The 14,927-nt window shown below is 46.4% G+C and overlaps 2 protein-coding genes across 5 annotated transcripts in view; one reads left to right on the top strand and one right to left on the bottom strand.

Moving 5' to 3' along the window:
- Nucleotides 1-13,300, top strand: part of UBP1 (upstream binding protein 1) — a 54,914-nt gene extending 41,614 nt beyond the window's left edge. For all 4 annotated transcript variants that reach the window (XM_021677579.1, XM_021677578.1, XM_021677576.1 and 1 more), the window contains 6 exons: nucleotides 378-471; nucleotides 3,336-3,426; nucleotides 4,188-4,303; nucleotides 6,416-6,558; nucleotides 7,494-7,545; nucleotides 9,630-13,300. In XM_021677579.1, coding sequence (XP_021533254.1) covers nucleotides 378-471; nucleotides 3,336-3,426; nucleotides 4,188-4,303; nucleotides 6,416-6,558; nucleotides 7,494-7,545; nucleotides 9,630-9,667 — 534 coding nt within the window. In that variant the 3' untranslated portion in view covers nucleotides 9,668-13,300. The remainder of the gene's footprint in view (nucleotides 1-377; nucleotides 472-3,335; nucleotides 3,427-4,187; nucleotides 4,304-6,415; nucleotides 6,559-7,493; nucleotides 7,546-9,629) is intronic.
- A 280-nt stretch (nucleotides 13,301-13,580) lies between these two features.
- Nucleotides 13,581-14,927, bottom strand: part of FBXL2 (F-box and leucine rich repeat protein 2) — a 43,604-nt gene continuing 42,257 nt past the window's right edge. The window contains exons 9-10 of the mRNA XM_021677574.1: nucleotides 14,349-14,561; nucleotides 13,581-13,688 (exon numbers count right to left, since the gene is read on the bottom strand). Coding sequence (XP_021533249.1) covers nucleotides 13,581-13,688; nucleotides 14,349-14,561 — 321 coding nt within the window. The remainder of the gene's footprint in view (nucleotides 13,689-14,348; nucleotides 14,562-14,927) is intronic.

Genomic DNA, 14,927 nt, shown 5'->3' with positions numbered 1-14,927 from the left:
ACAAAGAGAGGCACTAGCAGGAGGAGTGGCAGGCAGAGGGAGAAGCAGGCTCCCCGCTGAGCAGGGGGCCCGATGCGGGACTCGATCCCAGGACCCTGGGATCATGACCTGAGCCGAGGGCAGTCGCCCAACCAACTGAGCTGCCCAGGGGCCTGCGTTTTAAGGCTCTTAGAGGGGCTTGAGGCATTATTTGGGTCTCTGAGTAGTCAGACCTGTCCCCCCCTTGGGTGTTTTTTTTTTTTTTTTTTTTTACTTTAACCTTGGAGGATTTCTGTGTTTTGTTTAAGTGTTGTTCTTTATAACATGCCAGTGACTTGGGGTTTTTTTGGTAAGTTTGAATAGTTTCTTCTGTTTGTGTTCATTTTCTTTGTTAATAGCAACTTCAGCCTTCAGCCACGATCCAGGAAACACAACAATGGCTGCTCAAAAACAGATTCTCTTCCTACACAAGACTGTTTTCCAATTTTTCAGGTATGTTTTGTGTGTGTGCATCTTTGTGTACATGTGTCTTTTGTACTTGTTTCTGTACTTTTATTAACCTTAATTTACAACACTTTTTTGAAGTAATGATGGATTCATACCCAGTTTCATCTAGTGGTGACATCCTGCATACCTCTTGTACCAGGAAACTGACATCAGTACAATCTCCCAAAACCAGTTTCATGTGCCTTCATTTTTGTACAAGTGTATACAGTTCTGTGCAATTTTTCTCATTTTATTAACTTCATTTTGAAGTAATTTTTGCCTTACTATCTTTTGCAGAGTTAATACAGAGGTGTTCTATGTACCCTTCACTCAGTTTCTCATATAATCGTAGTATGATATCAAAACTAGGAAATAGACATTGGTGCAATGTGTGTATATAGTTCTGTGTCATTTTATCACATGTATGGATTCGTGAAACCACTACCGACGTTAAGATATAGAATTACAGCATCACCACAAGGATTTCCCTTATGCTTCCCTGCCCCTCCCCCATTCATACCTGTTCCCTGGCAACCATTAATCTGTTTTCTGTCTCTTGGATTTATCATTTCGAGAATGTTATATATAATTGGAATCACATAGTATGTGACCTTTTGAGATTGGCTTTTTTTTTCCGCTCAGCCTAATGCCCTTGAGTCTATCCAAGTGATTACATATAGTAATAGTTCCTCTTTATTGCTGTGTAGTAGTATGTGATATGAATCTACTCAGGTATGATTTTTGTATACTTAAACTTTTAAGTTTTTCTTACAGAGTTAGCTAAGGGAGTATGTTTTTGTTTTTGTTTTTTTTTAAGATATTATTTATTTATATGGGGGGAAGAGAGAGAGAGCATGCATGCACAAGTCGGGGAAGGGGCAGAGGCAGAGAATATCCAAGCAGACTCCCTCTGGGTGTGGAGCCTGACGCGGGGCTTGATCTCACGACCCGTGAGATCAGACAGAACCTGAGTCAAAACCAAGAGTTGGACACTTAACCAACTGAGCTGCCCAGGCGCCGCTGTTGATGGAATATTAAAAGGGACCAAGCAGAGCTTCTCCAGGTGGTGCTCTCTGTTTAGAGAGACAGTGATAGATAGACCACGTGGGGCAGGGGCAGCATTTCCCAAGTGTATTTGGCCCTGGGACCCTTTCCCTAACATAGCCTGGCTAAACACCTCCCGAGAATTGCTGGGCCACAATAAACTGGTAGTGAGCTTGCCTTGCCCATGATGCTGTGGGGCCAGGGAAGTGCAGTACTGGTAAGCCTTCGAAGAGGACAGAACTGCGTGCACACGCCTGGCCTAGGGGAAAGCTTGATGGCACAAAGAACGTGGTTTCCTATTCCGTCAGCCATTTATTGCGATGTTGTGCAGTGAGTAGTCATTCCCTGTGTAGCTCTTTGTCTCTTTAAAATTAAAGTACTGCGTGAAAGTCTTGCTGGCTTGTAGCCACATTTTTATATGACTATATTTTTATCTGTGAAAAATTGGAAATTTAAAAATTTCATTGTGTGGGGAAGATGCATCTTGAACCCTCATAGGGAAGACACATGAATGAAGAGCAGAGCACATACAAAAAGCTCCGGCAGTGGGAACCGAGGGAGGTCCTGTTAGATGAATCCATGTTTCTGTCTGGAGAAGTTTAAGCTCTTTTCACTGTGAGCAGCACTCCCATGGGTTGGCCTCCTGCATTTTCCTCACCGAGGAGCTTCCCAGCAGAACCGGAAGGAGAGGGTGAGGCTACTGGCTCGGAGCCTCTGGGCACTCACCTTCAGAAAAGGCTGTGCGCACGAGCGTCTGTCCAGTTCTTTGTGCAGGTTGAGGGGATGCACACACCCATCCCTGGCCACAGCTGTGGGCCCCAGGAGAGACCGGGGAGCCAGCCAGTCTTTGCTTCCCTGGCTCTGGAAAACAACTCCTTTAGTGTTCGTGCCTCATGGGGGTGGGCTTCTCTGGTCTTTATTTCTTTTACAAGCTAGAAGTTATCAGGCTCTCCCCTTCAGGCCTTCAAAAATAGAAAGACAACCCCATTATCTTGTTACATACCTAAGCAGCAGGTACTTACTACATGAAAGTCAAGCCTTAATCCCAGAGGTCGTCTTAATTGTACCAATAAACTACATCTTGAGTGTTAATAGAGGGAAAAAAGAGATTACGGACACATTCAAACATAAAAAGTAGGAGAGTATGAACTTCCCTGTAACCAGCCCCAGCCTTTGGTCGGTTTTGCTCTCTTCTCTCTCCCGCTTTTCTATTCTATTTTAAAGCAAATCCTAGATACCGTGTCATTTACGCTGGCGATCTGTGGGGGAAAATCCTTTCGTAGGATTTTCGCTTTCGTACTAGAACTGGCTGCTGACAGTTATGCTGCAGAATGTTGGCAAGTGTAAAGAGGCCTAGTCCTAACTTAGCCACCAGCTTGGGCGGGTCCCCAAAACGCTAGGCTTCCACTTCCTCTTTTTGTAAAATAAAACATTATTATTGTGATCTCAAGGTTAATTATCTGGGGTCAGAGTCCTGTTTATCCACAAAACCACCAGCCAGCCAAAACAAGGTGGGCGGTGAGGTCGTGTGTGGGGAACAGACAGGCCTGTGGGCCCCGCGCATCTGTCTGGTTGACCTGCCTCTGCGCTTCTGAGCCCCTCCTTCGTACAGGGCACGGAAGCGCCAGCATTGTATTTACTTGTTTGCTTTCCCCGTGGGGCAGGGAGTGTGTGCGCGCGCTCGTGTTTGTGTCGAGTGTGCACGCAGGAGACCGTGGTGGTTTTGAGGGACAGCTCACTGTGTGAAGGCAGATGCTGTAAGGCAGCCAGTCCTGCTTGTTCTTTTTCCATCTCTTTGAAAAGAATCTCTTTTTGCTGTTCTCCAGGTGCCGACTTACTAAAACTGACAAAGGAGGATTTAGTACAAATTTGTGGTGCAGCCGATGGAATTCGGCTCTATAATTCCCTGAAGTCCAGGTAAAATACTGTTAGGAACTGTTTGCTTGAGCTGAGGACGTGCCTTTGCGTGGGGAGTTTGGGCAGAACGTGGCCGCGCTAGGTTGGCGGTTGGCGCATGTGCGCGCTGTGGGGCGTGGGCAGCATTGCGCTCACAAGAAGACTGTTTTGTGTGCACCCTCAGGGCGGGCCCAGGTATGATGCAGGCACTGATGAGGGCAGAGGTAGACTGTAAGGCTGTAGAAATTGCACATGGGCAGGACTGATTTCTTGAAGACGACTGGGTTTGTTGCCAAGAAAACAAACTTCTCATTTAGGTGAGCGATACAGAATCTATGGTTTTCAAGGTCATATGACTACTACTAAACAGTTGTTAAAAATGTAAACTTCTGATTGTGAATGAAAATGATGGAATTGTAAACTCTTCGGGCTTTTAAGATGCATTTACTATCGTTGCTATTTCTAGACTTGTGGCGTGAGAATTCCATTAAAATTGAATCTTACTAACTTTAAATTGCTGACTTAATCTTGAAACTTAAATTTACCAGCATCTGACAGACCATCTCAATGGTTTAGAGTCTGGATCATCAGATTAAACCACCTGTGATAGTTGGTGTGAGGTGTGTGTTTTTATATTTTTACTAGTCATTTATTTCGTGCAATGAACTAATATCGTAAAGTCTGCGTAAGGAAATAGAGCCTAGAGTCCTGTAGTTGGCATCTGTACCTGCTGCGGGGCGGCGTTCTCCCGCCGGCTCACGCGGGGCGTCTTCTGATTGCAGGTCGGTTAGGCCCCGCTTAACCATCTACGTCTGCCAGGAGCAGCCGAGCAGCCCACCCCTGCAGGGCCAGCAGCCGGCCGGCGGCGGAGGCGACAGTGGCGGTGGGACGCCTTACGGTGGGTCCAGAGCGCACCTCGGACAGCGAGGCAGAAACAGGAAGGCTGGGTGGGAGTGCGGACCGCATGGCGGGGGGGCAGCGGTCCTGGGGCCGAGGCCTCCCCAGAGAGGAAGCGAGCTGCCTTTCTCTGCTCTCGCCGCCACTCTCCCAAGTCTCCTTGCCGGAAATAGCTAACAAGCAAAAGCCCAGCTCGAGTGCTTTTTGGAGTTTTGCTGGCTTCTATTTCCCCCCACAAACCTCAGATTTACTGAAATGATGAGTATAACATTGGTAGCATGGCAAGAAAGCAGGAGGGTTTTTCTTTTTTTTTTTTTTTTCCTTTCCATTTTACTGACTGGGGGGAGAAACATAAACTGTCACACGTGCAGAGATTTACGTGCGTCCCAGCACCAGGCGCGCGGACTTGGGTCCGACGCGCAGCCGGCCAGTGCTGTGAGCTGTGTGCTGAGCACTCCACGCCAGTAGCCATCCTTCTCAGCCTACGGATTCTCCTTACTTGTATAATAGAGCATTGGCTGAGGGCAGAGACAGACCCTGGCCCTTCTCTCCTCTGAATATGGCCCTTAAAAACAAAAGCAATTATGCCTTTTAAAGGATGTGTTTTCTTATTGGTAAGGTTGGGTGCGTGGTAATACCTCCCCTCTTCCCTCTTCCCATATTCTGAAACAAAATAAGGGCAACACACTCAGAATTTTCCAGAGAGAAGTGTGTTATGGAATTCAGAGGCGATCATTTACCCTAATTCTGGGTGGAGCTCCGAGAATCACTTGGTGTTCGAAAAATCCAAAAGAAAGCATCACTCTTGTGAGCCTTTCCACTTGGTGTCATTTTGACTTTAAAAGCTCTGAATTTGAAGAGTAAAGATACAGAGGCTTAGCTTGAAACGGTAACATTCTAAAGGAGCTCTCCAGGTATCACCAGGATCTTGTATATCATTTCCATCTATGCGGTCAGGCCTGTTGGACTGGGGAACGTGTTTGTGGAGGAGAGTGGGAAATGTTGGCCAACTTAGCCCTAGATCAGGGGTTTTCTAAGTTTCGGCAAACTTCCCTAAAAGGCCAAGTAGGAAATGCCTCTTTGTGGACTCGGGGGGCTCTTTCCCACCAGCCCTGCCATTGCGGCGCCAGAACCAGCCCAGACCAGATATAGTGATGGGTGCGGCTGCGTTCTGATACAGTTCTGTTGGGAAAGAACGAGTGAGGGCAGGGCTGGGCTCACACAGGCTGTAGTTTGGGAACTCCGCTCTAGATCAGCTCTGTGTCTCCCCTTAATTGTAGTTCCACATCCGAAGCTTTCCATAGTGTGTAATTAGAGGTTTCCGTTATTGTAAGCACACAAGAAACCCCAGTTTGGGGAAGCCAAGTTCTAGCACTGATGCTCCGCTCGCTGGCCGGCTGGCTTAGGCCGTAACTGAGCAGGACCTACGAGAGCTGTGCTCGCTGCAGATGCACTGGCAGCAGATGGCGGCTGCTGCAGCGTTAAAGGTTCCAGAAACCTGGGCCCTTGGCTGGACTGCACTGCAGCTTGTGGGAAGCAACAGTAGGTGCCACTGTCCACGTCCTTAGCTTTTTACGCTGTGTCTTCTACACCGTGTTCCATTCACTCTCGGGGGGATTCCTTGGGATACATTCCCCATAGTAGGATTACTGAATCAAGAACAGAGTTTTTATATATCACTAGAAACACATGATGTTTGAAAACTGCTTTCTTCAGCTATAATTTATATACCATAAAATCCTTCCACTGTAAGTGTCCAGTTCCAAGACAGTTTAGTCACTTGAGAGTTTTGCAGCCATCACCACCATCGGGTTTTAGTCCCATTACTCCAGAAAGGCCCCTGTGCCCATTTGCAGTTAATTCCTGTTTGTTTTTTAAGAAAAATTAAAACCTCAGATCCTTCTGTACAGATATTACTGTTAATGTTTATTAAATTGTATGTGTGGTATAATTTATTATTTCAGTAGGTGGTAAGGGAGGAAAGAAATAACTAGTTCCCATTTTTAATTTTTATATTTTTTTTAGTACTTTGAAAGGGGTGATCTTCTTAGAGATGACATGGAAAACAGATCAAAGATTACTGCTAAAATGCTACTCTTATTTTTTATTTCAGTGTATCATGCAATCTACTTGGAAGAAATGGTTGCTTCAGAAGTTGCTCGAAAACTTGCATTGGTGTTTAATATTCCTTTCCACCAGATTAACCAGGTCTACAGACAGGGGCCCACTGGTATTCACATTCTTGTTAGCGATCAGGTAACGTGAACTGGCTGTGCCATTGCTTCTCCCTTCCATGCTGGCCTTTATTTTCTGTCACTGAAGAACTCCGGAAAAATTCTGTGATCTCTTGTGCAAGTACTCCTGAGAATCAGTTTTAAAGAGCTGGGGTCAAATTTATAAGAATCTAAAACCAGGAGTTTCAGGTATCCTGGTGATACAAGGGATATAAACCCAGGGGCTTGGCCCCCTCTGCCCTCCGCCCTCCCTTAGACACTCACCGGGGGCTCCAGGGTTAGTGGGGCTTTGGCCAGGTTTATGTAGGGGGGTCTTTGGATGTGTTTTCCTTTTCTTTCCTATTTGATGACTGATCTTTATTTAAAAAAAATTTGTTTTTAAAGATTTTATTTAGTAGAGAGAGAAAGCACGAGTGGTGGTGGGTGGGGGGGCAAAGGGAGAGGGAGAAGCAGGCTTCCCGCTGAGCAGGGAGCCTGATGTGGACTCAATCCCAAGACCCTGGGATCATGACCTGAGCCGAAGGCAGACGCTTAACCGACTGAGCCACGCAGGCGCTCCTGATGGCAGGTTTTTAAAAACATTAAGGTTATTGTTCCCCCAGTGTTCCGCGACAAGCAGGTAATAATAGAAGACTGCTAAGACCGTGACTCTGTTAAGAGTCGTTACTCACAGGGCCTGTCGGGGAAAGCTCCCAGTGGGTCAGGTGGGTTGTAGGGCTGTCTCAGGGACCGGGCATGGGCAGACCTCGTCAGCACGAGGCCCCGCCAGTGCAGCAGGTGGAAACGTTTACTACCTTACGCTGCCTTCATCAGTTACCGTTTCGACCACCGAGTTCTGTATTTGTGCAACAGTATATAGATGATGACATTTTCCTGGAGCTGCTAATTCTATTCTTTTCTGATCAGCTCAGAAAAAACAGTTGGATCTTAATTGTGTTATCTGCTTTATCCTTCTAGATGGTTCAGAACTTTCAAGATGAGAGTTGTTTTTTATTCTTCACAGTAAAAGGTACTTTGCATGAGTGCATGTGTCTTGAAATGCTGAAATCATGAAAGATGGTGTGTGCCTGTAATCAGTAGTCATCTTGTGTGTTTACTTTTGAAAATGCTGGCTTTACTAGTTTTAAGAGTTTGAAAAATGAATCGAGAATATTCCTAGTGGTTAATAAACTAGCAAATAAGAGGAGTCAGTCCTAGATTATTGGGAAAAAATACTCAATTCAGCCACCATTTTCCTGAACACCTTTCAGACAGCTTTTGGTGCTAGAAAGGTCTTGAACAGAACACTCCGTGGAACTCCTAGTGGGGAAAGCAAACCAGAATTAGCCACCAAGTGCATACAATTACAAAATCTTTTAAGTGCTGTGAAGGAGTGGGAAAGTGGGGGTGCTTGTGTTTAAGGGGGTGCCAGGTAGGGGGACATGGAGCAGATGAGCGAGGCCTCTCTGAGAAGGTGTCAATAATGCTGAGACTTGAAGAGTGAGGGGAGCTGCTCACCCTAGGAACACCCCAAGGGGGTATGAGGCTGTGTGCGAAGGAAAGAGCCGGGCTGCTGCACAGGGCCTAGTGAAGGCTGTGTCAGGGGCACACGGAGCAAGATGGAGTCAGGGTGGGAGGTGCGGTCTGGTGTGCAGGACCTGGTATAACGGTAGTTGAGATTTTACTTGAAGTGCGTTGGGAAGTCAGTGAAATTGTTTAAACAAAGAAGGAATGTGATTAGGTTTTTCTTCCACTCTTGCAACTCTGTGGAGGCCGATGGGAATTGGGGGAAAGCTGGAGGCAGGAGAGGTCACCTAGGTCTGACACATTTATGGGCAGGTCCTGCTGTGCTCCACAGTTGAGCGGGGGTCGGGGGAGGGCGGGTGACTCTTGTAAGATCAGCTGGACAGACAGTGTCCCTAGTAGAGAGGCAGAACCGGTTGGGGGCGGGGGGCGGCAAGAGTTCCATTTCAGATGTGCTTGGAAAGGTCAAGTTGGCAGTGAATTGTCCCTGTCTGGGGCTGGCAGGAAAGGCCTGGGCTTGAGATGTAACTGGGAAGCCTTTAGCACATCAGCAGTGACTCTCAGCTGTGGAAGTCACTGCGGTCATTTAGGGAAAGAATATGGAAGGAGGGCCCAGATGGGTCTCAGAGAAGTTCCAACTGGAGGGCTAATGGAGGGATTTTTAAATGAAAATTATTATATGAGGAGAAGAGACTTAAAAGTCCAGTGAGTTAAGATCCAAATGCAGTCCGAGCACAAAAGCTGCAGCTCGAAGAGCAGGTCCTGCACCCCCCTTCCCCGGGAGGCACTCTTGAAGGGCGGAGTGCAGAACAGCAGCACCCTGCATTTGCCACCCCGTCGGCAGCGTGGTGGCTCCAACCTGGGCTGGCTCACTTCCTCGTTCGCTGTCACAGCATCTTTGGCTTAGTGCTCTTCTGCTCAGCGTTTTGTCGTCAAAGCAATACAGTTTTTTACTCTGCAAAACTCAAACTGTCTAAAAAAGGAAATTCATACTGTAATCGGATGGTTGTGTTCCATGACAGCAGGGGACGTTGCTAACGTCAGACACCACAGGACATCCCCTCCAATCTCAGGATGCTGTCTTTCAGAGTCCTGTCCTCATGAAAATATTTCTTTTGTTCCTTGGTGGATGCCTGTACCGCTTCTAGCCATTTCCTGAGAAACACTAGGCCGTCAGACAAAAGTAGTGATATTTTCAAAACGTTTCAGATCTGCCTCTGAGGAGCTCAGAGCTGATTTCCAGGGAAGGTTGGATGGATGCACTCAGTGTGTGTGTGTGTGTTGTGTGGAGTTGGCTGTGCCGGGGCCTGCTGCGGCATCCACACCCGCTCCCGCGCCCCTTTGTTTACGCCGCCTGGGCCGCTTGTCTCCATCCCCGCATGCCCCAGAGTGGACCAGCAGCATGGGCCCGACATCAAAACGTAAAATACCTCACCAGGGACTGTGTGCATGCTCTTTCTCTAGAATCATTTAAAGGTAGCTTCAAGTGGGACGGGAAACTGCAGCTTTCTGGGAGTTTTCAGTTTAACGGCCTTGGTTTTCCTAGGCCTGCCTGAAAGAACTATGTGTCACATCTCTTTTTTTCTGCAGCTGAGAACGGTGATGGTATCCACATAGTTTTGAAGTGACGTCGTACTTAGTCTGAACTATATTCAGTACCAAATAAAGTCACGCTTAAAAGTGTGTGAAGACTGAATCCAAGAAGTCCTGGGATTGGATTTTAGCGTATGAAATGTTTCATATTGAAAACACAAGATGACCTTTCTAATGAGCTGTATGAGAGGCGAATCTCCTCACTGTCACTGCCATAGCCAAGCATCCTCGTGAGCATGAGCACGTCGGGACAGTGCGCGTGCGGCTCTGGGGGCCACGTGCCGGCGGGGCTGCCTGCTTCTCTGGCAGAGGCCAGTAGATACAGTTCCTAGAAGCAGCCTTTGCTGTCTTTTTACACTGTATGCGGTTTGGAAATGAATGTAAAACATACTGTGGGCATTTACCTTTCTGTGCCAGTTTGGCTTTTATGGCCTGAACCTTCTGCTGCCCCAGAGCGGGGGTGGGGGACAGTGCTGTCGTGGAGCCGGCACGGAATCTGTCTGCAGGTGCGATGTGCCGAGACCATGATCGCGGGTCAGGTAAGAGGCTTGGCGCCTTCTCGGAAGAAATCATGTCTGAGGGTGTGTGTGACGGGCTCGTGCCAGATCGGGGAAGACCCAAGCCAGGAAGTCAGCCTTGAAACAAACTGCATTATCAAGAGTACCTTGGTGAGAGGATCAGTGTAAATCCTAATAGGTACAAAGACTTTTGTGTTTTTGCTTTGTCCCAGATTTATTGAAAAACCTTTTGCTTTTGCTTCCATTTTTAGCATTTTGTTTCTGGTTTTCATTTTTGAACCCCCTTGCCTTTTAAACTCATGTGGTGTTCCTCCCTTTCTCTGTCCCTCCCCACCCAGCACCATCCTATTCTTAAAACATTTTTAAAGCCCTGTCCCAGACAATGGAAACAGGTGACCTAGGTAGGGGGAAACGTAGGGTCGTTTCTGATGTGCTTTAAGGGGTCTTTGTTATCAACAAGTTGAAATTATTCACGGCAATTGAGATGTCATAAATGAAACACTAAATTGTACTGTAAAAATTCTCCACACTTCTGAAATATAGGAGCTTTAGTATAATCATGGGTAAATATTTTGGTGATTGAGAGGCTTTCTTAAACACCACATAATAGCTTCTTCTATAAAAAGGGTGCCTCTTCCACAAAACCAAATGCTTGTCTACCAGTACACTTCTCAAAGGGAGTCCACTGCTTTTGCAATTTTCCTGTCTTTTCGATTCCCTCTGCCCAGAGCCTTCCCCACATGCACCGGCAAGCATCTGTGAGGCCTGTGGTGTAGCAGATCAGTTCTTTAAACTTCAGTTCCCCTTTAACTATAGCATCTCTGACCAGTTACGCAGCTGTCTTGGTTCTGAATGTGTTATTTGAATCTTATCTTTGTTCCGGCAGAAATAGGAACGAGTAATTTGGGCTTTGAAATCTCCCAGAAGACAGACTAGTTCAGTGGGTAAAAGCTTTGACCTTCTGTGTTTTATTCTTAAAGGGTTATTGGATACAGAGAAGCCCAGTCTCTAAATATTTTCATCTTCAGTTTGAAAATATCTGTAACTCCTATAGGCCCTAAAAGCAGAGGAACATTTCCTGTCATCTCCCTTTGCTTTCATATGAACACGTTTTCTGTTACCAATCATTTGGGAAAGAAGTGAGCATATCTCTTGTTTCAGATTTTTGTTTGTCTGTTTAGCATTCCTTTTTGAGTCTCAAGGTATATGGAACAATAAATGTCATTTAAGGCTGTGTGCTATTTTGAATTCCTCATCAGGTTTTAGAAGTGGGGTTAAAAACACTTAAAAGCTCATCAAACTTGAAATTATACCAAGCAGCATTGAACATAAGTCTGTCCCAGTGAAGCAGGTTAAATTATGGCACCAGCAAATTTGTTACTTTGTTTTTTTAATAGTAGGATGTATACATTTCAGTATAATAAATGTTTTCCGATTGTTTTGCAAACGCGTGTCTCATTTAAAATACCAGTTCCTGATGGTATCCCCTCAAGTCCTGGAATTGAGGGGGTTCCGTGCATGTGTTCTGAGCCCCCTCAAGCCCACATATTGTAAGAGGTGAGGCCTATGTGTTGTGTTCTTTTCAGTTTTCTCAAAGCTGATGCAACGGAGGACAAATTATTCCATTCACTGTTCCACTCCTACAGAGGAAGCAAACCTGATTTTCTCATCTGAGAAACCTCACCTGAGCTGTTCCTGTCTTCTAATGAGGTCATAGGTCATTGAGGAGTGAGTCCAGTAACTGATAGGTTGTGTCCTGGCTCAAAAAAGACAGTATAGAAAGCCCTGGTCATAGAAAATTTTAAAACAGAGACTATAATTTACTGAAGCAAGTCTGTGTCTTACGCTCTTTATTTAAATAGCTTCCTGCATCAGACATGCCCCCACACGTAGTGGTGTAAATGTGTATGAAAATAACCACTGCGGTATATACGCACACATTCTAGACCTGGGAATATTGGAGGATCTCGTCAGGCGGTGAGGTCCTCAGGGCTTGAATGCTTATTCTGATGATCTTGTTAAATTAAGGGATCGTGTATGCACCTGCCTTCTCTTCCCCTGTGCCCCTAAATGCTCCTAAATGGTCCGTCTGATGCAAGCACGGCTGGTCGTGGGAAAGCACCATATAGGGCTTGCTGTTCCACTCCAGCTTCCCGTGAGCTCCATGCTCTTTGTGGTGGGGAATGGCTGCTAGGAAGGGTCAGCTGCCATGAACACTGAAGCTGACGATGTGAGAGTGGCGATGGGTTCCTAATCTTCATAAATATCACACATGTGGACAGCACAGGATGGAAACTAGAGCTTATCTGATTTTAGATAATATGAGGAAGGTCTGAATTTGGAAAATGGTTTCCCATCCAATGGTTTTGCTCAGATTTGTCTGCCATTAAGGTTATAGCAATAAAACCCTCTGACTTAAGCATTGCAATGGTTTATTCATTTTTATATTGAGTCTAAAAGGTGCCAACACTTTACTGATCTAAGTGTGTACAATTTTTGAATAGTTCTGGTGTAACTTGATTTCTAAGATTTTAAAATAAACTTGGAAAAAATCACACCCATTCTACATGCATCCATTCATTATTTTTAATTGATTATATATATTATAGATAACTTAAGCCTTAATTCTGTTTAAGGTCCCCCAAATTTTGTGAGAGATGACATGATTAGCTTTTCTCCTAGAACAAAAATGCACTCTGTGCTGTAGCGCCTGCCACAGCTTATTTGCAGTCTGGCCACACAGACTCTGAGTTGTGTTTGTTTAGCTTTTGGTCCCCGGAAGTGTATATGACAAGTTGACAGAAACAGAAAGGTGAAGACCCTGCTCCACCCAGTTCAGAGTCCTCATTTCTTTGGTGTCTCATGGAAACCTAACTTGCCTCCCACCTAAGTGTCTACGTATAAAACTCTCACGCATCACGAATTTGCAGTACAGGTCACTTTGAGAAAGTTGCTATTTCATCTTCAAAGTGGAAAAGTCCTGCTAATCAAAATGAAATCAGTGTGAATTAAAGCAGGCCACTGGCTTAAGTATCAGGTAGAAAATCAACAGCTTACTCTTTCTGCTCGATTTGTGCTAACACTGATGGGCTGTTTGAGGAATGCTGACAACGCCAACAGCAGGACTTTGGTACCTAAGAAGGCACCCACCTCTTAAGAGATCCAGGTCTCCTGCATGGTCCAGGCTGCGCTGAGACCACTCTTGCCGGGTGTTGGCAGACACAAGGCTTTGATTCAATTGCATCGTAGCAGATTAAAGGTGAAAACTATCACCAGAGTTACTGCAGTCCCTACTGCATTCTTTTACCTGTAAATGTCTTTCCCGATGGAGAACCAAGAGATTTGGGTGAAGGTGGAGCAGGTCAGGAAGACTCAGGTCTTCTCTGGAGGAAGGGACACCTCATCGTGCCTTGGGCTCAGGCAGCCGCCGTCAGAGAATGACACAACACCTGCACAGTCGCTGTCCACTTCCTCCCACTGCTGTCGGGGGGGTGACAGGAGCAAAGTAGGCATGGACTTTGACATGAGGGAGTTGAGCCTGGAAGCAGAAAGCAGACGGACGTGGAGTAGTCATTACATGCATATTTGGAGGGCTACAGGCACAATCCTAGACAAGCCCACAGTTCTCCATATAGAATGGACTCTCCTTGATTCTCAGGCAAATAGCAGAAACAGAATTTCTGGTGTAGGCTAGAGCTATTTCTGTTTACAGGGGACCTGAAGCGAGGAGACCCGAATATCTGCCTGGGGTGGTCACGAGTCCTATATGTACACCGAGCAGAGTCCGCACAGCTCCAGCACCTGGGGCAGCTCTGGGAGGTAAATGCAAAGCTGCCTCAACTTAAAGCCTATTCAAGAAGACTAGGTGAACTACCTGGGGGGAGAAAAGCCACTTTCTACTTAAGCCCTGTTCTCTGGAAGTTAACCAAGACCATGGTCTCCTTCCTGCTGGTAATGACCTTAAGTCTCTTTCCTTACAACGTTCTGATCACTGAACTCTGGAACCTCTCTGCCCCACACCCATTCTGGAAGTTGAATCTGCCAGGGTGAGAACGAATAAAATTTTGAATAAGAAGACACTTGAGGAATACATCAGTTTGCATCACTATAAGCTTAGGATAAAATGTAGAAGATGGAATCTTGACATATTGTTTGCTTAGAAAGTGTGCCAGCACCCCCCCGCCGCCTCTGCCCTTACCCGCATCCGCTTGATGCCCGTGCGGGTAACCTGCTGGCAGTCGTACAGCTCGAGGCGCTCCAGGCCGCGGCAGTTCTCCAGGTGCTCCAGGGCCACGTCGGTGATGAGGAGGCAGTTGTCCAATTCCAGAACCCGCAGCCTCTCGTGACCGCAGGTGCTGTTGCTCAGGTGCAGGATCCCGTCATCTGTGATGAGCTCACAGTGGGACAGACTCTGGAACAAGAAGACACGCGCGGATGTTTGTGAGACCTGCTCTTTCCAAGGCTTCAGGCCTGTGAGAAGCACAGAAGCTGGCCCGAGCAGGGTCCTACGGTAACCGCTTATCACAGGAGGATTAAACACGAAACCTTAGGGTCCTGTGGCCATGGGTTCGCTGCAGCTCTTGGTGGCCTTTCTCATCTTTCCAGTTATGTAAAGATGGACATCAAATTGCAGGTGATGATACAGTTGAAGAGGACAATGTGAGCAGATCCTGAACTCACCTCCCATAAATTCCCTGATTCCACAGCTACATAAAGGACAGCCTACTCTGGAAAAAAAACTCTAAAGACTGACTAACTCGTACACATTGAATGAATG

Source organism: Neomonachus schauinslandi, chromosome 1 (genome assembly GCF_002201575.2).
Source record: "Neomonachus schauinslandi chromosome 1, ASM220157v2, whole genome shotgun sequence".
Taxonomy (NCBI): domain Eukaryota; kingdom Metazoa; phylum Chordata; class Mammalia; order Carnivora; family Phocidae; genus Neomonachus; species Neomonachus schauinslandi.
This window is presented reverse-complemented; position numbering and strand designations above follow the sequence as displayed.